At 42.9% G+C, this 25,280-nt stretch overlaps 1 protein-coding gene across 10 annotated transcripts in view; it reads right to left on the bottom strand.

Annotated features, from left to right (window-relative positions):
- LOC123759577 (zinc finger protein 271) overlaps nt 1-25,280 on the bottom strand; it is a 153,126-nt gene that overhangs the window by 14,262 nt on the left and 113,584 nt on the right. For 4 of the 10 annotated variants that reach the window (XM_069316350.1, XM_069316357.1, XM_069316360.1 and 1 more), the window contains one exon: nt 13,746-13,863. The exons of 5 other annotated variants lie outside the window; for them this stretch is intronic. Coding sequence is in view for 2 of the 5 variants with exons in the window: in XM_069316360.1 (XP_069172461.1) it covers nt 13,746-13,863 (118 nt within the window). In the remaining 3 variants the exon portion in view is untranslated. Of the gene's footprint in view, nt 1-4,149; nt 4,530-13,745; nt 13,864-25,280 lie in introns of those variants that run through there. One more of the 10 variants, XR_011225382.1, reaches the window with a different exon arrangement.

Genomic DNA, 25,280 nt, shown 5'->3' with positions numbered 1-25,280 from the left:
TTTACTATGTATCATGCTAATTTGTGTATACTGTATATACAATCTATTTACACACTATACACTGTCACACACTATATACATTCACCATCAAAACGTTCAGAACACAGCGAGTGAGAGCTGCCATACCCAGCCAGCCCTCCCTCACTTCTCCAACATTGTATTCGCCAACTTTGCCCCTCCCATCATACAGTTATTCACACCAATGTTTCATGTTCATTTATGTATATTTATAACATATGTACTCACTATACACTGTCACACACTATATACATTTACCATCAACACATTCAGAACATCGCGTAGCAGCTGCTTCGTATGGGCCAATAGCAGCTGCTTCGTATGGGCCGATAGCAGCTGCCTCGTATGGGCCGATAGCAGCTGCCTCGTATGGGCCGATAGCAGCTGCCTCGTATGGGCCGATAGCAGCTGCCTCGTATGGGCCGATAGCAGCTGCATCGTATGGGCCGATAGCTGCCTCGTATGGGCCAATAGCAGCTGCCCCGTATGGGCCAATAGCAGCTGCCCCGTATGGGCCAATAGCAGCTGCCGCGTATGGGCCAATAGCAGCTGCCTCGTATGGGCCAATAGCAGCTGCCTCGTGTGGGCCAATAGCAGCTGCCTCGTATGGGCCAATAGCAGCTGCCTCGTATGGGCCAATAGCAGCTGCCTCGTATGGGCCAATAGCAGCTGCCTCGTATGGGCCAATAGCAGCTGCCTCGTATGGACCAATAGCAGCTGCCTCGTATGGGCCAATAGCAGCTGCCTCGTATGGGCCAATAGCAGCTGCCTCGTATGGGCCAATAGGAGCATTTGGCCATGAACACATTCAGACACCTCGAGTGAGAGCAGCCACACCCAGCCAGTCTCCCTCACTCCAACATCTTACTCGCCAACATTGCTCCTCCCACTATATTGCTATAGTTCTTATTACACATGTTCTATATACCTATCTACATGTTTTATTTACCAGAACTATGCAAGTAGGCCGGTATTATGTCCAAACAGTACAGTGGCCACCATACACTGCATGAAAAATCACACAGCAGACGACGCTATGATTACGTCACCTCCCTCACCTAAATAGCTCCTCTCAACATTCTCCTGTTGCTGTTCTTACACTATATACACACACTATATATACCCATGTACATATGTGTTGCCCATAGCGAACCACTAAGCTAGTATGGTGAGCAAAACAAGAGTGGCAGCCACACACACACACAATGAGGCTACCTCAATTCTTGCCCTCCCTCCCTCATCAAAATTCCTCCTTCCACAATACTACCCACAACACTAATTATAACCACAATCCTGCTATTATCACAATCCTGGTCACTAATTCCTGTAAATGAATAATTGACCAAACGTTTATTTTGAAAAGGAACCTAAGAAATCATTTGAAGATTCCTAGATGAACGAAATAATGCTGTGGTGCTGTGGCTAGCGCTGTGAACATCGTGAACAGCATTGAATCACTGATATTTGAACATTGTACCCAGTCATTATCACACTCGGGCTCTAATATAACACTATCATAGCTAAATAATACAAGTTATATATATATTTTGACATTATTAGGCGATGCTGTGGTCACATGCTGAACAGCAGTGCTGTGCGCTCATGCTGCGAGCGCCAGCCTTGGTTGCTCACACACTACTGAGGCTCCCACACCCGGGAATGTGGACCACGATTTTTTTTAAAGATGGCGTCTGTTTACAAGAGCCCTGAGGAAGCTGATGTGAACCCCATGTAGCCGCAAGAGTTTTGAATGGAACGTGAAAAATACAAATACCCGGAGGCGCGTTGCGCAAACCAGACGTGAGCCTGCAGGCGCGTTGCGCAGTTTAAGGGTTAATGGCATTTGTCCATTTTTCTAATTGTTTTTTTTTTTTTTTTTTTTTTTTTTTTAGGAAACATAGAGCAGCCTACCTGCTGAACACCGAACAAACCTTTTGCGATAACAAATATGAAAGACCAGGGCTGCTGGCTGGGTTAGAACTGAGTGAGCAACCATTTGTGGCACATGTGCCTCTGGTTCCCAAACACCTGTCTGACATGGTGTTAAAAGATTGCGCTCTGTCAGTGAAATTCAGACCTTATTGTTTGAAGAACATAAGGGTCATGATATTGGTGAAGCTAGGCGCAATAAGGACCTAACACAATGGTCGGATGCAAGTGATACAGCATCTATGAAGACGATACAGTGAGCATATCCAGTTGTAGCTTTGAGCGCCACCCTTGACCAGCTATGCTATCTCCAATTTATATAAATGATACATAGATGAATCGTTTTCTGCGTTCAGTGATGATGCATCTGATACAAGTAGCACAGATGAACAGTTTTAGCAGCTTCCATAGTGGTGTTTTCCATAGATATTTTCAAGATTAGCTGAATCTCTTCTTGAATGACGGACACTCTTTGAGGGTGGCTGAATCTCCTCCAGAATGCCAGAATCTCTTCCTGACTGATGGACACTCTTTGAGGCTTGCTGAATCTCTTCCTGTGTGGGACCTTACAAAGCGATCTTTTCACGACTACCTTACAAATTGATCTTTTCCTATAATCTTTTCAAGATTACCTTATGCTTTACAAGCTTGGATACATGCCACCTACAGGTACTAATGCCTAGGGTGTACGTGAGTGCGTTATTTGCAAGCACACAGAATGAAGAAACATGAAGCGAAAATCTATCTGTACCTGGTGCAACGAGAGCGAAGTCACAGGGAATTTCACAATAAACTCGGCGCAGCACGGTGGTTAAAAAGATCAATGCAACAGCCTACTACAGCTTTATCTGGGTGATTCTTTTCAGTAAACTTTGCAGTCCTTCCCATACTGCACACATTTGTTGAATTAATGAGGAAGGGTCATTCTCTACTGCCTCCTCTTCCTCCCCTGAAGATTTGTTGTACTGTATTGCCTAGCTAGTTCAACAACACGAGTACCATTTTCATGCTTCCGAATGATCTCTTGTCTTTCCTCTATTGTCATCCTCACATGCGATTTCTTGACTTGAACCTTACCACTGGCTTTCTTGGGACCCATGGCAAGATATATAATAACTTTTATGCTCAAATGGCCAAATATACCTGGTTGATGGGGTTCTGGGAGTTCTTCTACTCCCCAAGCCCGGCCCGAGGCCAGACTTGACTTGTGAGAGTTTGGTCCACTAGGCTGTTGCTTGGAGCAGCCCACAGGCCCACATACCAACCACAGCAAGGTTGGTCCGGCACTCCTTGGAGGAAACAATCTAGTTTCCTCTTGAAGATGTACACGGTTGGTCCGGCACTCCTTGGAGGAAACAATCTAGTTTCCTCTTGAAGATGTACTCGGTTGTTCCGGCAATATTTCTTATGCTCACTGGGAGGGTGTTGAACAACTGCGGACCTCTGATGTTTATACAGTACAGTGTTCTCTGATTGTACCTATGGCACCCCTGCTCTTCACTGGTTCTATTCTGTATTTTCTTCCATAACGTTCACTCCAGTACACTGTTATTTTACTGTGTAGATTTGGTACTTGGCCCTCCAGTATCTTCCACGTGTATATTATTTGATATCTCTCTCGTCTTCTTTCTAGTGAGTACATTTGGAGGGCTTTGAGACGATCCCAATAATTTAGGTGCTTTATCGCGTCTATGCATGCCGTATATGTTCTCTGTATTCCCTCTATTTCAGCAATCTCTCCTGCTCTGAAGGGGGAAGTGAGTACTGAGCAGTACTCAAAGCGGGACAACCCAAGTGACTTGAAGAGTACAACCATTGTGATGGGATCCCTGGATTTGAAAATTCTCGTAATCCATCCGATCATTTTACTGGCTGGCGCAATATTTGCTTGGTTATGCTCCCTAAACGTTAGGTCATCAGACATCATTATTCCCAAATCCTTTACATGCTGTTTTCCTACTATGGGCACATTTGATTGCGTTTTGTACCCTGTACAGTATTATGTTCAAGGTCCTCATTTTTACCGTACCTGAGTACCTGGAATTTATCACTGTTAAACATCATGTTATTTTCTGATGCCCAGTTGAAAACTTTATTAATATCAGCTTGAAGTTTTTCAATGTCTTCAGCCGAGTTAATTTTCATATTGATTTTTAGTGTCATCTTCAAAGGATGATACAAAGCTGTGACTTGTATTTTTGTCTATATCCAAAATGAGAATGTAACGTACGATTATGTTACGTTGTTGGGTTGATTAGATACAGTGTTTAGTGAGTTTCATATTTATTTAGTAGTCCTGGATACAGCAGTGTCGTAGACGTTGAGACAAAGCCTGGAGCAGAGCAGAGAGCTGAGTGTGGCCGGAGTCGCGGAGCTCTATGTGGGAGAGCATTTTAGCTGGATGAGGTCGAAGTCTGCTGCCTGCTCTGTGTCGTAGCGTAGCGTCTTGGGTAGATTAGAACTGCCTACACCGAGTACTACATTCTTGACTGGAGATTGTACTGTTTTGCTATTCTCGAATCGCTTGCTTAAATACGGTGACTACACCTCACAGTAAGATAGGAAGGTGGAAAAACCGTTACCTGAAAATAGGGATAGGATTATAGCTTGTGTAATTAGTTATGCCATTAACACTTTCGCGCTCTCGGCGCTAAAAAAAAAACAATACCCCAGATGCTTTCGGCACTTCGCGCGCCTACGCGGTAAGACCGAAAAAGTGTACACTCTTCTGACTGTCCTGACAATAATTGAAGGCGCACGTATTTAAATTTGGTATCACTGTGTTCGCAATGAAATTGTCTATAAGAGCATACCTATAAAATGCCGCCCAAGCATAAGGAGTATCAACACCAAATAAAAAACTATGCAGATCACTCGCCGAGAGCGCCAAACAGCAACAAAATGTTTCCACTTTCTTAATGGTTGCGAAGCCTACAGTTGTCCTACATCGCTAATTTTGGTATCATTGGAATCGCAATAAAATTCTCTACACGGACATATGCATATGAATGTTTAATATAGGTAATTGCCCACCCGCAAGAGTGTGTGAAGTGGAGAGTAGTTAGCCGCGAGCGCACTGGCGAAAACACAGGGGGGAAATCATGCTTGGAAAGTTTATACGTTTCCTGACCCTACTTTTCTATGTACGTATTTCTTTTTTATACCAATGTGTTCGCAATAAAATTTTCTATAAGATGAACTGTATAACATTGGTACAAAGCATGTGTAAGAGAAGCGCCAAATATAGAACCACGTCGCTCAGTATGCGTTCGCGGCAGAAACGAACGCATTGTTTTCGTTCGTTTGATGTTTGTCATGTTTATACTTGTTGAAACATTTTATAATTTGTATGACAGTGATCGCAGTAAAATTCCCTACACAGACATATACATAACACATACAAATATTTCCCACGTGTTGGATATATCAACGGCTAAAGGGAACCCACTGCCACACGCTCGCCACACCCCCAAACATACTTTGTGTATTTTTTTTTTTACTCATAGAAGTTTATGTGATATAATATTCATTCTGGTACCAAAAAATTCGCAAATAAATTCTCTACAAAACAAAAGTATCCCCATCCATTTCGGTTAAAAAATGGAATTTATAGAAATATTTTTTCGACTGATGAGAAAAGTAGGCAGTTATGCGGAATCGTAAGAAAAACCAGTGACGAGTTATCTCTAATATAAAGCGCGAAAGTGTTAAGATAATGAGATAATGGAGCGAGTATAAGATTAACTCGCTACAAGAATAAGGAAAAGCAGCGGTGCAAGGACTGTACCCTGAGGTACAGAGCTTTTAACTGCACTTGGACTAGATTTTATATGGTTGACTGTTACTCGCCGAGTCCTGTTGGACAGAAAACTGAGTATCCAGCGTCCTACTTTACCGGTTATTCCCATTGACTTCATTTTGTGCGCTATCACGCCATGGTCACATTTATCGAAAGCCTTTGCGAAGTCCGTGTATATCACATCAGCATTCTGTTTTTCTTCTAATGCCTCAGCGACTTTGTCGTAGTGATCAAGTAGCTGTGAGCGGCACGATCTTCCCACTCAAAATCCATGTTGGCCTGGGTTGTGAAGGTCATTGGTCTCCATGAAATTGGTGACCTGACTCCTAACCACTCTCTCAAATACTTTTATTATGTGCGACGTTAGTGCAACTGGTCTATAATTCTTTGTCAATGCTTTGGTTCCCTCCCTTGTGTAGAGGGGGTTATGTCTGCTACTTTAACCCTTAAATTGCGCTTCACATCATATGATGCTTTGACCGACTTGCAGTAAATTGCGCATCGCATCATATGATGCTTTGGAGTACTACACAAGATTTAAACGACCCGCGGATACACGGGGTTCACCACACCTTCATCAGGGCTCTTGTAAACAGACACCATTTTTAAAAAAAATCGTGGCCCAAATTCCCAGGTGTTAGGGGCCTCAGTATTGAGTGAAACACCAAGCCTGACGCACGCAGCATGAGCTCACAGCACTGCTGTTCAGCTTGTGACCACAGCATCGCCTAAAAATGCCATAATATACTTGTTCATGCTATTATGTAGCGATGATATTATTACAGAAGACCCCTGACTGTGATAAAACTGACCAGGGTTCTGATAATAGCAGGATTGTGGTGATATTTAGCGCTGTGCTCCATGGAGGGAGGAGTAATGCTATGGGAGGGAGGGTGGTGGCATTGCCTTCTGACTGTGTGTGGCCACCTTTTATTGACTGCACTCACCATACCAGCTTAGTGGTTTGCTATGGTGAACGCAAATGTAGATACTTATATATAATGTGTGTATAGAGGGTATAAACAGCAAGAGGAGTAGGTTGGGAGCCGCCATTTTAGTGAGGGTGGTGGCGTCGTCTGCACGATTTATCATGTTGTTTACTGGTTACCACGATGGTCTTTGGGCACCATACCAGTTTACTTGTACAAGTATGGTGAATAAAACAGGTAGATATTTATATATAATGTGTGTATATAGCGTAATAACACCAGAAACAGTATTGTTGGAGGAGAAATATTAGTGTGTCTGGCCTTGAGGGCGGCAGCCAGCTGACTGTGTGTGTGCAGCCCGTCCTCCAAAAATGGGGTGGTAAATGTAAGGAGACAAATAAGTGCAATTATGTACTATTCATAGCAGTTAGAAATTGTACTTATTTTCACTTAGTATTAAATCGTACTGTCAAATATATTGTGAATATTTGAGTTTACCTTAAAAACTGAATAGAAAACCACAACCTCACCTAACCGTCTTAGTTTTTGAAGATAATAATTTTATTGCTTCTTAATTACAATTAGTACTTAACCTATAGCTATATTTATACTACAGTTTTATAAAACTAATAAAACAAAACTAAAATATATCAATAAATTGTAAAGAAACTCAGGATATTTTAAAATTTTGTATAAAATCTATATTGTTTAATAAACCTGAAAAAGAAATTCTTGATATTTAAAACTTGTGTATTGCTAATTGAAATTGAAAACTGCATCCTAAAATTCTGAGTGTCTTAACAGAAAACGAGGAGAATTAAATCGGGGGAGGGAGTTGGGTAAATGTAACAGCCCCATAAGTGCAATTATGCACTGGTTATGACAGTACGAAAGTGTACTTATTACACTTAGTATTAAATCGTACTGTCAATTCGGAGGATGGGTTGGTGTGTGAGTAGCTATATCTTTGTGCCATTACTCACCATACAAGCTTAGATGTACAGTTATGGTGAACAAAACATGTAAATACTTATATATAACGTCTGTATATAAAAGCAAAAACAGTATGGTGGGTGCAGAATGGTGGCGAGCCAGGTGAGGTGAGGTAGGGAGGGAGTGGCAGCCAGTGGCGGGCTGCCACTGGCTGCCACTGCCACTCAGCATACCTACCTAGTGGTTCATTATGGTGAACATGAATGTAGATACTTATATATAGCGTCTGTACATAGTGAATAAAAGCAAAAACAGTATTGTGGGAGGAGAATGTGGGCGATTGAGGTGTTGAGGGAGGGAGTGAGTGGCTGGCTGGTACACAGCGGTCACTCCTCGTTACTTTTTGACTCATAATAGCAACTTAGTGGTTCGTTATGGTGAACAAAACATGCAGATACTTATATATAACCTGTGTATATATCGTAAAAACCGACAAAGTATTTGTTCACTGTTTGATGAACATAATTGAATCAACAATATGCACACTATATTTTTGAGTACAGCGAAGATTCACTCATTTTATTATATAAATATATCACACTACACACTACTGAATAATATTACAGCAAAAAAAAATATGAAAAATCAATCAGAGACATTGAAATAATTAGGTAATTATCTCTTTGTGGCAACTCCGGCCTGACAGCTGGCAAGCAACAGACCGTCTGGGATGCACGCTGAGTCAGCGCCTATTTTTTGCCAGACTTCCCCGCCCTATAGCGGGCAATATATGCCAATTACGATTTTTTTATTATTTTCCCATGATCAGTGAACACAAATTAACAGGTTAGGAAGAAAACAGTTTTTTTTTTTTTTTGCATGCACCTGTGGGTGTCAAATGGTATATAGCCATGCGCCATTTAAGGGTTAAGTGCATCTGTTATCTCTTCCATGTCCAAGCTCTTCCTCCACACTATACTGAGTGCCTGTGCTACCGGCACTTTGCATTTCTTTATAAATATTGAATTCCATGAATCTGAACCCTGGGCCGAGTGCATGGGCATGTTTTCAATTTCTCTTTCAAAGTCTAGTATGCTCGTGTTGATATTCGTTATATTTACAGGGGTTTGGATATCCTGCATAAAGAAATTGTCTGGATCTTCCATTTTCAAGTTATTTATTGGAGTGCTAAACGAGTGTCCTCATGCTGCTTTTATAGGATTTCACTAATTTCTTTGTCATCCTCAGTGTATGAACCTTCACTTGTGCGAATAGGTCTAATACTGGCAGTGGTTTTTGCTTTTGATTTTGCATAGGTTAAGTATTTTGGATTTTTCTTTATTTCCTCAATTGTTTTCTGTTCTAACCGCCTTTCTTCAGTTTCATATGAGTGTTTCAATTTCTGCTCGATTTCTTCAATCTCCCTATTTAAATTATTCCTTCTTTGACGGGAAATTCGTGTCTGCATAAGCATTTCCGTTATTTTTTTCCTTCTTTTATAGTGTCGTCTGTGTTCTCTTTCTACGTTGGATCTCTTTCTGGCTTTCCTCAAAGGAACGTGTTTCAGACAGACTTGATACGCTTCCGAAGTCAGTTTTTCTATTCCTTCTGTAGGACTTGTATTACTAAGAACAGTTTCCCATGGAATGTTTGTAAGTTCCCTGTTTATTTTCTCCCAGTCTATTTTATTATTATTAAAATTGAATTTACTGAATAGCCCCTCTCGCTTTATCAACGTTTTAGGTATATTCTGAGTATTGATGGTCGTTTGCACTTCAATGAGCTTGTGATCTGAGTATGTGGATCTGAGCATGCAGGTTGTGATGTCATCGCTCATATTGTCAGCTTAGCTCATTTACATCATTGTTAAGTGCAATTAAATTTTGTTTTTATTTTTCACGTGATCAGGGAACACAAATTAACAGATTAGGAAGAATTTTTTTTTGTTATGCGCCTGTGGGTGACAAAGGCTTAATTAGCCCTTAGCAACACAAGGGTTAAGGGTTAAAGTGAGAGTTGTGTCCATCCCTCTGGTACTCAAGGTGTGACATGCGGAACTCTCCCAGCGGATGCACACTCTACATATATACACTGATATATGTAGACACCCACATCCTGATACCCACGCAACATTCAAAGATTCACCACACCCACTCCTGACACTCCCCACCCCCACACATCCACTTCAGCCTCCCTACTTGCCTGAAGGGTCCCTCCTTCCCTCTCTGCCTGCCTCCCTCCCTCCTTGCCTGCTGCTCTTCTTGCCTGTCGCCCTCCCTCGCCAGTTTGCCGAGAAATTTCAATACTGTCTCCACTCGCTAATCCGGACAATATGGGAAAGACCCCCAGCCGGATTATCACGTTTTCCGGATTAACATACTTTTTCACCTCTGAGGCCAAACGGGACCATTTACAACAAATTTTATACCACAATCATGATTTGAATTGACACACTAATTAGTGTGTGGGGCTGGGTGGGTGGTTAGCTGCCTAGCTGGTAGGTGGGCAGGCAGGTGGGTGGGTGGGCAGGCAGGGATAGGTGGGTTCAGGCAGGTAGGTTTTGGATGGGTGGATGACAGGCAGATGGGCTTGGTGGGTGAAAAGGTTCGAGCAGGCAAGTGGGTAGGTGGGTGAGCAGGCAGGTGGGTGGGTGGGCTATCAGGTAGGTGGGTGGGCAAGCAGGCAGGTGGGTGATCAGGTGGGTGGGTGGGCTATCAGGCAGATGGTGGGCGATCAGATAGGTACTCACCTAGTTGTACTCACCTAGTTGTGTTTGCGGGTGTTGAGCTCTGGCTCTTTGGTCCCGCCTCTCAACCGTCAATCAACAGGTAATTACCTAAGTGTAGTTACAGAATGAGAGCTACGCTCGTGGTGTCCCGTCTTCCCAGCACTCTTTGTCATATAACGCTTTAAAACTACTGACGGTCTTGGCCTCCACCACCTTTTCACCCAACTTGTTCCAACCGTCTACCACTCTGTTTGCGAAAGTGAATTTTCTTATATTTCTTCGGCATCTGTGTTTAGCTAGTTTATATCTATGACCTCTTGTTCTTAAAGTTCCAGGTCTCAGGAAATCTTCCCTATCAATTTTATCAATTCCTGTTACTACTGTATTTTGTATGTAAAGATCATATCACCTCTTTTTCTTCTGTCTTCCAGTTTTGGCATATTTAATGCCTCTAACCTCTCCTCGTAGCTCTTGCCCTTCAGTTCTGGGAGCCACTTAGTATCATGTCTTTGCACCTTTTCCAGTTTGTTGATGTGCTTCTTAAGATATGGGCACCACACAACCGCTGCATATTCTAGCTTTGGCCTAACAAAAGTCGTGAACAATTTCTTTAGTATATCGCCATCCATGTATTTAAAAGCAATTCTGAAGTTAGAAAGCGTGGCATAGGCTCCTCGCACAATATTCTTTATGTGGTCCTCAGGTGATAGTTTTCTATCTAGAACTAGATAGATCCCCTAGATCTCTTTCTTTATCAGAATTCTTTAAAGATTTCTCACATAATATATAGGTTTTGTGGGGTCTATGTTCTCCTATTCCACATTCCATAACATGGCATTTATTAACATTAAATTCCATTTGCCAAGTGGTGCTCCATATACTTATTTTGTCCAGGTCATCTTGAAGGGCATGACAATCATCTAAGTTTCTTATCCTTCCTATTATCTTAGCATCATCAGCAAACATGTTCATATAATTCTGTATACCAACTGGTAGATCATTTATGTAGACAATAAACATCACTGGTGCAAGAACTGAACCCTGTGGTACTCCACTTGTGACATTTCTCGAGTCCGATTCTTGCAGGTGTACAGATTCCTGAGCCTATTGGGCTCTATCATATCTACACTTGAAAAGGTGGGTGAACAGGTGGGTGGGTGAGCTATGCAGGCAGGTGGGTGGGTTGGCTATGCAGGCAGGTGGGTAGGTTGGCGTGCAGGCAGGTGGGTGGGTGATCAAGACTGGAAAGAAACATCCTACGTCGTCTGTGATCTCCTTCCTGGTCACCCCCTCCCCCCACCTCATGCTAGCCTCCCCAACTCCCCTTCACGTGTGTCAACATGTGGAGGTTGACACACTGTACGATGCCTAACATATGCGCCTTAAGTTCTGTTAAATCCCATTTTATTTTCTTATAAATGTTTAAATTAATAAATAGATAACCAAATACTGTACTGTACTGTTCAAATATTATAGTGTGTTATTTAATATTTGTAACTAGCTCTCCACAGCAATAAGAAAACAGTATAATTCTTGCAACACCTCCAATGCCACCTTCCTTCAATAAGCTTAAGTGAGTCACATCTGGTACCCCACACACTCAACACTTCTCCCTCCCTTCCTTCCTGGTGGTGGTGTACAACGAGTGTTAGGCCCAGCACTAACACACGTACATATTAAAGGTTCACATTAGCACATTTCCAAAAATGTTTGTACAGACAGCCACTTGGTTTGCCAACTTAAGTTATCCGAAGGCAGGCAGAGAAAGAGGGAGGGAGAGAAAGGAAGGCAGGCATTTAAGTCAAGTCAAGTCAAAGTCAGTCAAAGTCAGTCAAGTCAATCCAGTCAGTGAAGGAGTGGTAGTGAGGAATGTGTTATGAAGTCAGCATGTTAATTCGTTGACAAAACACTGACCAAAGCCTCCCGCCCATATTAAAATTCACATCTTAGCTTTATGCCATTATATGTTGATTTTCGTGCTAAGTGTACAGTATTACGATACATTAATAATCATTAACATGTATTACAGAGCACCACCTGGTTTCCGAACCCCTTGGGGACGAGACCCGCCGGTTAACCCTCAAACCGCGCATAACATATATATATGATATCAGTGACAAAACCGAAACCGCGCACATCATTTATATATGATTTCGTGTCTAGCGCTATAATTTAAACGCCCCGCCTGGGATAGGGGTAGTCATCGGCGAGCCTCGACCGAACATAAACAAACCACGCCTGGGAAAAAATCCAGCGTGGGTCCCCTTTGTGTACAGAGCTCAGTTACCCGGCGGACACCATGGCGAGCGCATCACGTTCCGACGACCAACCCCGCTCAGCGAGACGTTCCTCGCGACCTCTGACCGAGGACGAAATTACTCGTAATTTGTTCCCAGATGGTGATGAGTCTGATATAGACGACTCAGACTTTGATCATGACTATACACAGCCCTCAGAGGTGGATACGACCGACGACGAGTGTGAACATGCTGGCTCCACCAGGGCTAGGCCAAGCATCTCGCCCATGCCTCCTCGCTCTCACTCCACCCCAATTTCTGCAAGACCACACAGTTCATGTGCTCCCTTGCAAGATATTGATGTTTTGCTCGACGATTCTGAAGAAGGTGAATCATTTTCCGGTTTTAGTGACTTAGAATCGGAAAATAGTTTTGCTAGTGCCAGTAGAGGAGTGTGTGGTGTTGCCAAGCGACAATTTGTCCTGTCAGCAGCATCTGGCCAAGCCATGCGGCACCGCATGGCACCACATGAACAAAGACCCTCAACATCGGGGAACTTTCCATCACCATCCCTGCCCGCCCCTACTGTTCCTAGACCTGCTTCAGCTCCTGGTACACGGTTTCCTCGCCGTGGTGCCGCTATTGGCTCTAAAAAGACACCCGGTGTCTTTGTGTGGAGTGATGGGACAGATTTTGTTCCACAAATTCCTGTTTTTGATAATTCGGATGTTGGAATTACAGACATTTTCCCTGATAAAGGTGCAGATATGTGTGAAATGGACTATTTTACTGCATATTTTGATGAGCAGCTAATGGAACATCTTGTTCATGAGACGAACAAATATGCGAGTGATCTCATTGATGAGGAGGAGTTATCCGATTTTTCACGTTTGCAGTGATGGAAAGATACAACTGTAGGTGAAATGTATGTGTTTTTGGCACTGTGTATGTTGATGAAACATTGTGTCAAACACGTAATCGATCATTATTGGAGCAAGACCATACTGTTCCAACACCAATGTTTGGCAAATATATGTCTCAAGACCGATTTGCGATAATCCTCAGGTGTCTTCACTTTGCAAATGATGAAGAGAGGAATGATGAAGATAGGCTTTGGAAGGTAAGGCACGTACTGAATGAACTTATCGGAAAGTACAGGGATTTCTACGTACCAGCTCAGAAGCTTGTGATTGACGAATCCCTTGTGCTTTTCAAAGAACGTCTTGCCTTCAAGCAGTATATTCCCTCCAAACGCCACCGATTTGGATTGAAATTCTTTGTACTCTGTGACTGTGAAACAGGAATTGTGTTACATATGATAATGTATACGGGTACAAATGTAGACATTCCTGCTAATGACCAACATGGCTTCTCAGGTAGTGTTGTGAAGTCACTGCTTGCACCATATCTGAACAAGGGCCACATTTTATACACAGATAACTATTATACCAGTCCCTTGCTAACTAGGTTCTTACTTGATAATAGAACTGGTGTGTGTGGCACAGTGAAGGCAAAAGGAAGGGAAATGCTAGTGTTTCCAGGTGCTATGCAGGTTGGTGATTGCGAGCTCAGAAAAACAGGTGGAATACTTTCAGTGCGGTGGAAAGACAGGCGTGAAGTGAACATGTTGACTACCATTCATGCTGGAACAATGCTGGACAGTGGCAAGGTGAACAGAACCACCAGAGAAATAATCTATAAGCCAGATTGTATCTTGGACTATAACATCAACATGCGTTTGGTGGATAAATGTGATATGATGGTGGGGGCAGTGGAGTGTGTACGGAAAACAGTGAAGTGGACCAAGAAAATGTTTTTCCACCTTGTTGATGTAACAATGCTGAACAGTTACAATATGTATCTTGTCAAAACAGGTGGTAAACGTAATTTCCGTGCCTTCAATTTTACTGTAGTAACACAATTACTACAGAAGTTTGGCAAAGTAATTCCTGGTGTACAGAGGCCCATTCTGAACCCGGTATTGCACCATGCTCCAACACCCAGGCTCGCTTTCAGGGATGCCTTTTTGACACACAATCTCAGGTTTTTACCACCAACTGGAAAGCGTGCAGTAGGCCAGCGTGTGTAGTATGCTGGTCAACAACCAAGAGGGAATAGAAAAGAAAAATGGTGATGACTTGGTGCACAGCGTGTCAGGTCCCTCTGTGCCATGTCCGATGTTTCAACGAGTATCACAGTCTTGATGACTTCTAAATGTCCAAGACTGGTGCCAAAACATGTAAATACAGAATAAGTGAGTGTATATTGTGGAAATAAATCATAAGAAATAGTATATTTTATTGTGAAATAAGACATTTTTGTGCAAATACTTGTGACACTAATATGTGGATACAATATACATTGACAACAGTTTTATGTTTATAAATCATCTTGTGAGAACATATTGAACCACACCAGTGAAAAAAATGGGTGTAAAATATGCCATAGATACTGTAAATAACAATGCGAAAATAAATTCGCGGCAACTCGCGCTCCTCCTCCGTCGCGCCTGACTCACCCCGGGCGCACAGCGGTCCAGCGAAGATCAGACGTGACGTCATTGATGATCTTCTCGGGTCATTTACGTCCACGGTAAGTGTAATTAATTTTTTTATTATTTTTCCCGTGCTCAGGGAACACAAATAAAGAGATTAAAAAGAAAAACTAATTTTTTGGATTTTTTGTTGTTGTTGCGCGTTTGGGTGTTAATTCCATTTGGACCCCGAGCGGTTTGAGGGTTAACATGTAAGTTCGTATACGAGAAATGGAGGAAAAAAAAAAATACATGAAAAACTCTAGGGGAAAAATTGACAGGTTCGTAAAGTAAATGCGACTGTATTTTGTTTGTACTCACCAATAATTGAAGTCTTGATCCACTTATGTTGATGATCGCTGTTGATGAAGCATAGTTATTTACATGGAAGAGGTGGTGGTGGATGTCGATAGTGTTGGGTAGACTGAAGTTGTTGGGTAGACTGAAATTGTTGGGTTGACTGAAGTTGTTGGGTTCACTGGGTCAACATGCGATGAGTCAGGTGCAGGTGATGCAATGCGAGCTTTCTTGGAAGCCATTGCAAAAGACTCTGTAATTGACATTTGTTTCATTCCCTTGGCTCTCGTTTTTAAAAACTTCATATACAAATTGTACCGAGTCATCATGTCCTTAATTTCAAACTCACTGTTACTTGTGTCCATAAATGCCAGAATGTCTTCAAAAATTTTCTGAATTTTTTCCATATTACATTTTTCCTTTAACATTTCTTCATCCTCTTCCTCTTCCTCTCCATCTTCTTCATTGCACTCTTCTGGCTTTTTTGCTGTACTTACTAATTCTATAATTTCATCATCAGTCATGTTTCGATTGTTTGGGGCTTCTTCATCAAAATCTATCCATCTATCAATGTCATCATCTATTGTTTCAGTCACCAGTTCTGCTCTCAGCTCAGGGGACTTAATCCCCCTTGACATAGGCTAGAAGTTCCTCTCTTAATTTTTTCCTCTCGCTAACTTTCTTCACCGCAAATCCTTCAAAATCTGCCTCGTCATCTTCCTCAGGAAACAGACTTGACGTGGGCCAAAGTTTTTTCCAATCATTCCTTAGTGTTGCCTGCTTTACCTCATCCCATGCACTAGCAATAGTCCAGATAGTTGACTTTATTGTGAAGACTTTATAAAAGTCCTTAAGTGTTCCAAGCTGATTATTAAGATGTCTGGCAAACATCCTCTTGTAGTGGTGTTTAAGGTTCTTAATTATTCCTTGATCCATGGGTTGGCTCACTGAAGTTGTATTGGGTGGCAAGAACGTTCCAATAATATTGCCATTTACAAGCTCATCACCTCGTGGATGCGTTGAACTGTTATCTAGCAGCAGCACAACTTTGCTGTTTTGCGGGAGACCAACACTTTTCAGATGCTCCTTCACCTCGGGTACAAAGTTCTTATTAAACCACTCGACAAATATTACTCGAGACATCCACGCACTTGGCTGGTCCTTATAAATCACAGGGAGGCACCTGGCTGACTTTAAAGCCCTGTTTTTTTTTACTAATTCCAATCACAAGTAATTTTAATTTGTGCGTGCCAACTGCATTTGCACAGCACAACAAAGAAATTCTCTGTTTGTTCTGTTTATAAGCACCCGAAGGATTGTCCTCACCACTATGAGCCATCGTGTCTGTGGGTAGCATACACCAGTACAAAACTGTCTCGTTAGCATTATAAATTTGCTCTGGAGATAAATTTTGTTCCTGTACAGAGCACCACTTGGTTTCCGAACCCCTTGGGGACGAGACCCGTCGGTTAACATGTAAGTTCGTAAACGAGAAATAAAGGGAAAAAATAAACTAGAAATGTAAAGAAAAAAAAAATTATGAAAAATTTATGAAAAAACTCTAGGGGAAAAATCGACAGGTTCATAGTGTAAATACGACCGTATTTTGTTTGTACTCAACAATAAGTGAAGTCCTGATCCACTTTATAAAAGTCCTTAATTGTTCCTAGCTGATTATTAAGACGTCTGGCAAACATCCTCTGGATGTTTCCTGCCAGCCTGCATGCCAGCCAGCCTCACTCTCTGCCTGCCTCCTTCCCTGCCATCCTGCTAACGGGTCGAGTGTGTTAGGCTTAAAATTCGGGAGTGAGCTAGTCTCTCCCCACCACCAACAACTCCCCCCCCTACATCCCATACTCTCTCTTCAAGGTCACGCGGTTCAACCACATGACTATCCCTGCCTCCCTATCTGCCTGCCATCCAGCCTGCCTCCCTCTGGCTGCCATCAAGCCTGCCTCCCTCTGCCTGCCATCCAGCCTGCCTGCCTCCCTCTGCCTGTCATCCAGCCTGCCTGCCATCCAGCCTGCCTGACATCCAGCCTGCCTGACATCCAGCCTGCCTCCCTCTGCCTGTCATCCAGCCTGCCTCCCTCTCTGCCTGCCATCCAGCCAGCCTGCCTGCCTGCCTGCCTGCCTGCCTGCCAGCCAGCCAGCCAGCCTGCCAGCCAGCCAGCCAGCCAGCCAGCCAGCCAGCCAGCCAGCCAGCCAGCCAGCCAGCCAGCCAGCCAGCCAGCCAGCCAGCCTGCCTGCCTGCCTTTCCCTCCCTCCCTAATTCTCACTACTTCCCTCCCTTCCTGCCTAAATCCTAGCATCTCTCCCTACCTCCCCCTCCCTCCTAGCATCTCTCCCTACCTCCCCCTCCCTCCTAGCATCTCTCCCTACCTCCCCCTCCCTCCTAGCATCTCTCCCTACCTCCCCCTCCCTCCTAGCATCTCTCCCTACCTCCCCCTCCCTCCTAGCATCTCTCCCTCCCTTTCTGACTAATTCTCCCCCCTCTCTCATACTGCCTCCCACCTAAGCTCTCCCATCCATCCACCCACCAGTCAGTTATCACTGACGCAATGCGTGCATTTGGAGCCAACATGGTGCACAGATGTTTCTTGATTGTGCAGATATGTAAAATAAAAGCACAGAATGAACATTCCAGTCTTATGACAATTCAAAATAATAGGAATAATAGGCCGTGAATCTGTGAAGTCACAGTGGGCAAACTGGACCATCTCCCACCCACCACCACAGGTGATGCTTGGCGGACCCCATCCTACCCGAACTTTGTTCAGGTAGCATGACTCCCCAACCCCAATCGGGAAACTGGAAATTTTGGATAACTAAAGTTCGGAAACCAAGTGGTGCTCTGTACCATCTCCGCAAATTTACTTACTTACTCATCAGCACCAATAATATCAGCAGATTGTCTTTCACCATGCACTTTAATGAACCTAATGCCATGACGGGTTTTTAAGCTTCTGAGCCATCCATCACTGTACACACACTTTTGAGTAATTTTCATTGCTTGGTGAAATTCACGCGCCTTTTCCACGAGCAGCCAGCCTGCCACTGGCTTCTTCGTCACCTCACGTCTCTGTTTGTACCACTCCCACACTGTGTTATCAACACTCTCTACCTTTGCTTTCTTACTACCTTTCTATTTCGTATTGCTTTATCACTTTCACTGCTAGAGAAATAGTAAAAAATGATAGGTTTAGCCTTAAGAAGATCAAAAACAGTACTTTTACTAATGCCATATTCAGCGCACACGACACTTCTCGAGACACCGCTCTCCGCCTTCTTAATTATTTCAACTTTCTTCTCAAATGTCATCACTGACCTCTTTCTTTTATGTAACCCGCTTGTAGATGCTTTCACTGACACAATGCGTGCATTTGGAGTCGACATGGTGCACGGATGTTCCTTGGTTGTGCTGATATGTAAAACAAAGTCACGGAATGAACACTCCAGTCTCGTGACAAATTCAAACAATGGGAACAATAGGCCATGAGTCTGTGACGTCACAGGGTAGCAGGCTGCGCCCGACACGGTCAGTGAGCAAACTAAACCATCTCCACCCGCCACCACTGGGCCAGTGTGACGCTTGGCTGACCGCTTCCTTACCCGAACTTGGTTCGTGTAGCGTGACTCCCCAACCCCAATCGGGAAACTGGAAGTTTCGGATAACTAAAGTTCGGGAACCAAGTGGTGCTCTGTATTGGTTCCTGTTTATTAATTAAATAAATACATTTTTACTTATGAATTATGGACAGTTGAACTACTGACCTTTAACCCTTAAGCTGCTAAGGAGTCCTGAGGAGATTTACACCCCTGTGCGCAAGAAAAAAAAATTCTAAAATATTATTTCATCTTCTAAAAATGTTAATTTATTCCCTGAGCATGGGAAAAAAAAATTGTAGGTGACATATTTTGGGAACAATAGACCGAGGAAGTCTGGAAAAAAGTGGGCAGTGACAGAGCAGTCGTCAGAGCCGGTCAGCGTCACCCGAGCTGACAGGTGAGAGTTGCCACAAAGATATTATCACCTAATTATTTCAATGTCTCCGATTGATTTTTTCTTAGTTTTTTTGCAGTAATATTATTCAATAGTGTGTAGTGTGATATACAGTGGAACCTCTATTAACGAGTTTAATCCGTTCTGGCACCGAGCTCGTTACCTGGAAAACTCGTCTTAAGTTAAGAAACAAATTTCCCCATTTAAAATAAAGGAAATAAATTTAATCCGTTCCACTCCCAAAAACATCCATACTTGTATGACTTTTTTTTATGTAAATATAATACTGCACATGTAAATATAAATGTTTTGTTGTAGTGTTTTAATATTTACTTTACCTTATGAAGAGTAGTTGCTGGCTTGAGGGAGACGATGGGGAGGTGGGAAGGAGGAGAGGGGTTATGGTGTGGAAGGAGAATCCACCTCTGAGTCAGGAGGACTCTCTCTTCTTGGGAATTTCACCCAAATTTCACCTGTTTCACGCTATGATCTCTCTCATTATTGTTATAAGACCTTCTCTTTTACTATCTCTTTTACTATCCTTTGACCATGTGCTCCTTAGCGGTGGACTGTATGCATTTATGATCATTAGTTTATCATCCTCATGACAGATCTCTAGTGCTATTATGTCAACTTCTTGTGGATTGGCAGTCATTATTTCGTTCACCTTTAGGTGTTCTTTCACCAGCACAGCAACGCCACCGCCTTTCCTAATTTTTCTGTCCCGTCTCCAAATTGAGTAGCCCCTTGGGAATATGACTTCATTTAAAATAACATCTTCAAGTTTTGTCTCCGTGAGTGCAACAATGTCTGGTGACTGCAGCTGTATTACATCACTTAACTCCAGTATCTTCGATCTTACTCCATCTATGCTGGTGTATGCAATCTTCAGGAACTTGTTCCCCCTCTTCTAATTTTTCACTCCCCTTCTCTCTAATGATTTTGTTGGTTTGCCTTTATGTACCACTTTACTGGTCTGCCTACCCCTATCACTTTGTAGAAAAAAGAATTGATTTCTTCTTCATTCCTGCTCTCATTTAAACGTTTTGCCTCGGCGAGGTTCAGTTTCAGCTTCTCTTTATCTTCTTTTGAAGAGTGCCCAAAGAGCATAGTGGCCACCCTCTACACAGCCAGACAAATCATGCAGACGATGTCACCTCCGTCACCCAAATGGCTCCTCCCAACATAATCCTTTTGATGTTACAGGCATACCTCAGAATAAGAGTTTAATCCGTTCCTGGAGATGCCTCGCCTTCCGAAAACTCGCATTCCGAAGTTAATTTCCCCATAAGAAATAAAGGGAAATGAATTAATCCGTTCCTGACTACCCCAAAAACCCCACATCAAACTAAATTTTTATACCGAATTTACCTAATTCATCTAAATAAACCTACAAAACTATGTTCCAGTTATTACTTACCTTACTGTCGAGTGCTGTAGGCGTATGGAAGATGGTGAGGAGGGGGGAGGAGGAGAGGAGTTACTGTTTGGAAGGGAAGTTCCCTTCCATAATCACATCAGGCAGTGAGGACCTTTCTGGTGTGCTCTCCCTGGGACGTTTAACCTGAGTGCCACTAGGTCCTGGTTGAGGCTCACTGCTCGATTTCCTCACCACAAATTTGTCCATGGAAGCTTGCTTTTCCCTTCTTCGCAAGCTCTCTCTGTAGTAAAGCATCACATTGTCATTGAAAAGATTAAGACAACGGCCTACTACAGCTTTGTCTGGGTGAGTATGTTCAATAGTTGTTTGAATCTCTTCCCACATCTGACACACCTTCTTAATTACTGCAGAAGGGACACTCGCTGGTGCTGTTGGTGCTGCTGCCACCTCCTCCTCCACTGCAGAATCATTCGCTGCTGTGTTGGCTTGCTGTTCCTGTTGAAGGGCTAGGAGTTCTTCGGTGGTCAGTTCTTCGTTGTGTTCGTCCACCAACTCCTCCACATCATCACCATCCAATTCCAAGCCCATTTGCTGGCCTAGACTAACAATTTCCTCAACAATAGGCGCATCATTTATAGGCTCAAACCCCTCAAAGTCTAGTTCTCTCACACCTTCAGGCCACAATTTTCTCCAGCCAGAGATCAGGGTTCTTTGAGTCACTTCTTGCCAGGCTTTGTCAACGAGTTTTAAAGCACTACAAATGTTAAAATGCTCTCTCCAGAACTCTTTGAGGGTGAGGTTTGTGGCTTCAGTCACTTCAAAACATTTCCGGAAAAGTGCCCTTTCATACAGTTTCTTAAAATTCGCTATGATTTTCTGGTCCATAGGCTGAATTAGAGGAGTGGTGTTAGGAGGAAGGAATTTAACTGTGAGGAATTTATTGTATTGAGGCATCAAATCATCTTCCAAGCCTGGAGGATGAGCAGGAGCATTGTCAAGGAGAAGCACGGCTTTGAGTGGCAATTGTTTCTCCTGCAGATATTTTTCTATCGCAGGGCACAGCACTTCATTCACCCACTCCGAAAAAATAAGCCTAGTGACCCATGCTTTTTTATTAGACTTCCACATCACAGACAAACGGGTTTTCTGCACATTATACTGTTTGAAAACCCTTGGATTTTCAGAATGATACACTAGCAAGGGTTTAATTTTCAAATCGCCACTCGCATTTGAACACAGCACAAGCGTAAACCTATCTTTCATAGGCTTGTGTCCAGGCAAGGATTTTTCCTCCTTGGTAATGTATGTCCTCTTAGGCATTCTTTTCCAAAACAGTCCTGTTTCGTCACAATTAAACACTTGTTGCGGTAGGTATTCCCCAGTCTCTGCAAACTCTTTAAATTCGTCAATAAATCGTCCAGCGGCTGGTTTGTCTGAGCTGGCTGCCTCCCCATGCCTTGTAACACTATGGATACCACTTCTCTTTCTAAATTTTTCAAACCGGCCCCTGCTTGCCTTAAACTCTTTCTTATCTGCATCACTCGTTGCAGGGGTCTTCTTTAGAAGGTCTTCGTGCAACACCCTGGCTTTCTCACAAATAATGGCCTCCGAAACACTATCACCCCTCAACTCCTTGTCGTGTATCCAAAATAATAACAACTTTTCCACTTCTTCAAGTATTTGTGGTCTTTGTGTCGTTAATGTTCTTACTCCTTTTGCCACATTAGCACTCATAATCTTATTTTTCTTCTTAAGTATAGTGCATATTGTTGATGTGGCTTTCTTGTACTGCCTACAAAGATCAACAACACGTGTACCGTTCTCATGCTTCCGAATGATCTCTTGTTTCTCCTCTATTGTCATCCTCACATGAGCTTTCTGGCCTTTATCCTTACCACTGGCTTTCTTGGGACTCATGGTGAGATATATAATAACAAATTGTATAGACAAATCACCAAAAATCCAACAAAACACTGAAAATCCACGACAAGAATTGATGTGGGGATAGTCACTGAGCGCGAGACAATGGTGAACTGAGGGGCAGCGGGGCAGAGGGGCGACGATCGCTGAACGACCACGCGCTAGGTCGGCTGTACGCGTATCAACAAACTCGCGTTCAAACTCGCCTCCCGAAGTAACCATCGCCTTCCGAGACTAATTTTTGGAGTAAATACACCTCGCCTTCCGAAAACCTCGCATACAGGGACAATCGCATTCCGAGGTACCACTGTATTACACAAATACACACATTACATATAAGTATCTATATTTGTGTTCACCATAGAGAACCACTGAGCTGGTATGGTGAATGCAGACAATAACAGGTGGTCACACAGTCAGTAAACGATGCTATCTCCCTCCGTCCCTCAGCATCACTCCTCCCACAGCGCTAATTATCACAATCCTGGTCATTTTTATCACAGTCAGGGGTCCTCTGTAATATTGTCATCGCTAAATAATAGCAGTTATGAATTATTTTGACATTTTTCGGCGATGCTGTGGTCACAAGCTGAACAGCAATGCTGTTCGCTCATGCTGCGTGCGCCAGCCTTGGTTGCTCCAACAGTACTGTGGCTCTCACACATGATATTTAAAAAAAATGGCGTCTGTTTACAAGAGCCCTGAGGAAGCTAATGTGAACCCCGTGTAGCCGCGGGGCCATTTGAATCGTGCCTGGCACCCTATGGCGTATATATACGCCATAAGCACTGTGGGACATGTCACTCATGGCATATATATACGCCATGCGCAGTTTAAGGGTTAAACCTCAAACCGCTAGGGGTCCAAATGGCTTCAAACACCCACAAGCGCAACAACAACAAAAATTCCAAAAAAATTATTTTTCTTTTTAATCCATTTATTTGTGTTACCTGAGCATGGAAAAAATAATAAAAAAAATCAATTGTACTTACCAATGATGTAAATGAGCCGAGAACTTGAGTGATGGTGTCACGATTCATCTTCACTGGAGAGCTGTGCGCCCGGGCTGAGTCAGGCACGACAGAGAAGGAACCAGAGTTACCGCGAATTTATTTTCGCGGTATTATTTACAGTATCTATGGGGTATTTTAACCTATTTTTTTCACTGGTGTGGTTAATATGTTCTCACTTGACGATTTGTTATCATAGAACTGTTGTCAATGTATATTATATGCACATTTTTGTGCAAATACTTGTGACACTAATATGTCTTATTTTCAATAAATATACTATTTCTTATGATTTATTTTCAATATTTACTCCCACTTATTCTGTATTTAGACGTTTTTGCACCAGTCTTGAACAATTAGAACTCATAAAGACTGTGATACACGTCAAAACATTTGACATAGCACAGAGGGACCTGACACGCTGTGCACCAAGTCATCATTTCTCGTTTCTGTTGCCTCTTGTTTGTTGTCTTGCATACAATGCACTCACCCTGGCCAACAGCACACTTTGCAGTTGGTGGTAAATACCTAAGATTGTGTGTGACAAAGGCATCCCTGAAAGCAAGCCTGGGTGTTGGATCATGGTGCAATACCGGGTTCAGAATGGGTCTCTATATGCCATGAATTACTTTGCCAAACTTCTCTAGTAATTATGTCACTACAGTAAAACTGAACGCACGGAAATTTTGTTTACAACCTGTTTTGACAAGATACATATTGTAACTGTTCAGCATTGTTACGTTAATGAGGTGGAAAAACATTTTCTTGGTCCACTTCACTGTTTTCCGTACACACTCCACTGCCCCCACCATCATATCACATTTATCCACCAAATGCATGTTGATGTTATAGTCCAAGACACAATCTGGCTTATAGATTATTTCTTTTGTGGTTCTGTTCACCTTGTCACTGTCCAACATTGTACCATTGTGAATGGTGGTCAACATGTTCACTTCACGCCTGTCTTTCCACCGCACTGAAAGCATTGCACCTGTTTTCCTTAGCTTGCAATCACCAACTTGCATAGCAGTGTGAAACACTGGCATTTCCCTTCGTTTTGCCTTCACTGTGCCACACTCCAGTTCTATTATCAAGCAAGAACCTAGTTAGCAAGGGACTGGTATAATAGTTATCTGTGTACAATATGTGGCCCTTGTTCAGATATGGTGCAAGCAGTAACTTCACAACACTACCTGAGAAGCCATGTTGGTCATTAGCAGGAATGTCTACATTTGAACCCGTATACATGATCATGTGCAACACAATTTCTGTTTCATAGTCACACAGTACAAAGAATTTCAATCCAAATTGGTGGCGTTTGGAGGGAATATACTGCTTGAAGACAAGACGTCCTTTGAAAAGCACAAGGGATTCGTTAATCACCAGCTTCTGAGCTGGTACATAGTACTTTCCCTGTACCCTGTACTTTCCAATAAGTTCATTCAGGACGTGCCTTACCTTTCAAAGTCTATCATCATTCTGGTCTTCATCATTTGCAAAACGAAGACACCTGAGGAGTATCTCAAATCGGTCTCGAGACATATATTTGCAGAACATTGGTGTT

This window comes from Procambarus clarkii, chromosome 8 (genome assembly GCF_040958095.1).
Source record: "Procambarus clarkii isolate CNS0578487 chromosome 8, FALCON_Pclarkii_2.0, whole genome shotgun sequence".
Lineage (NCBI taxonomy): Eukaryota > Metazoa > Arthropoda > Malacostraca > Decapoda > Cambaridae > Procambarus > Procambarus clarkii.
The sequence above is the reverse complement of the archived record's forward strand: the minus strand, read 5'-3'. Positions and strand labels throughout refer to the sequence as shown.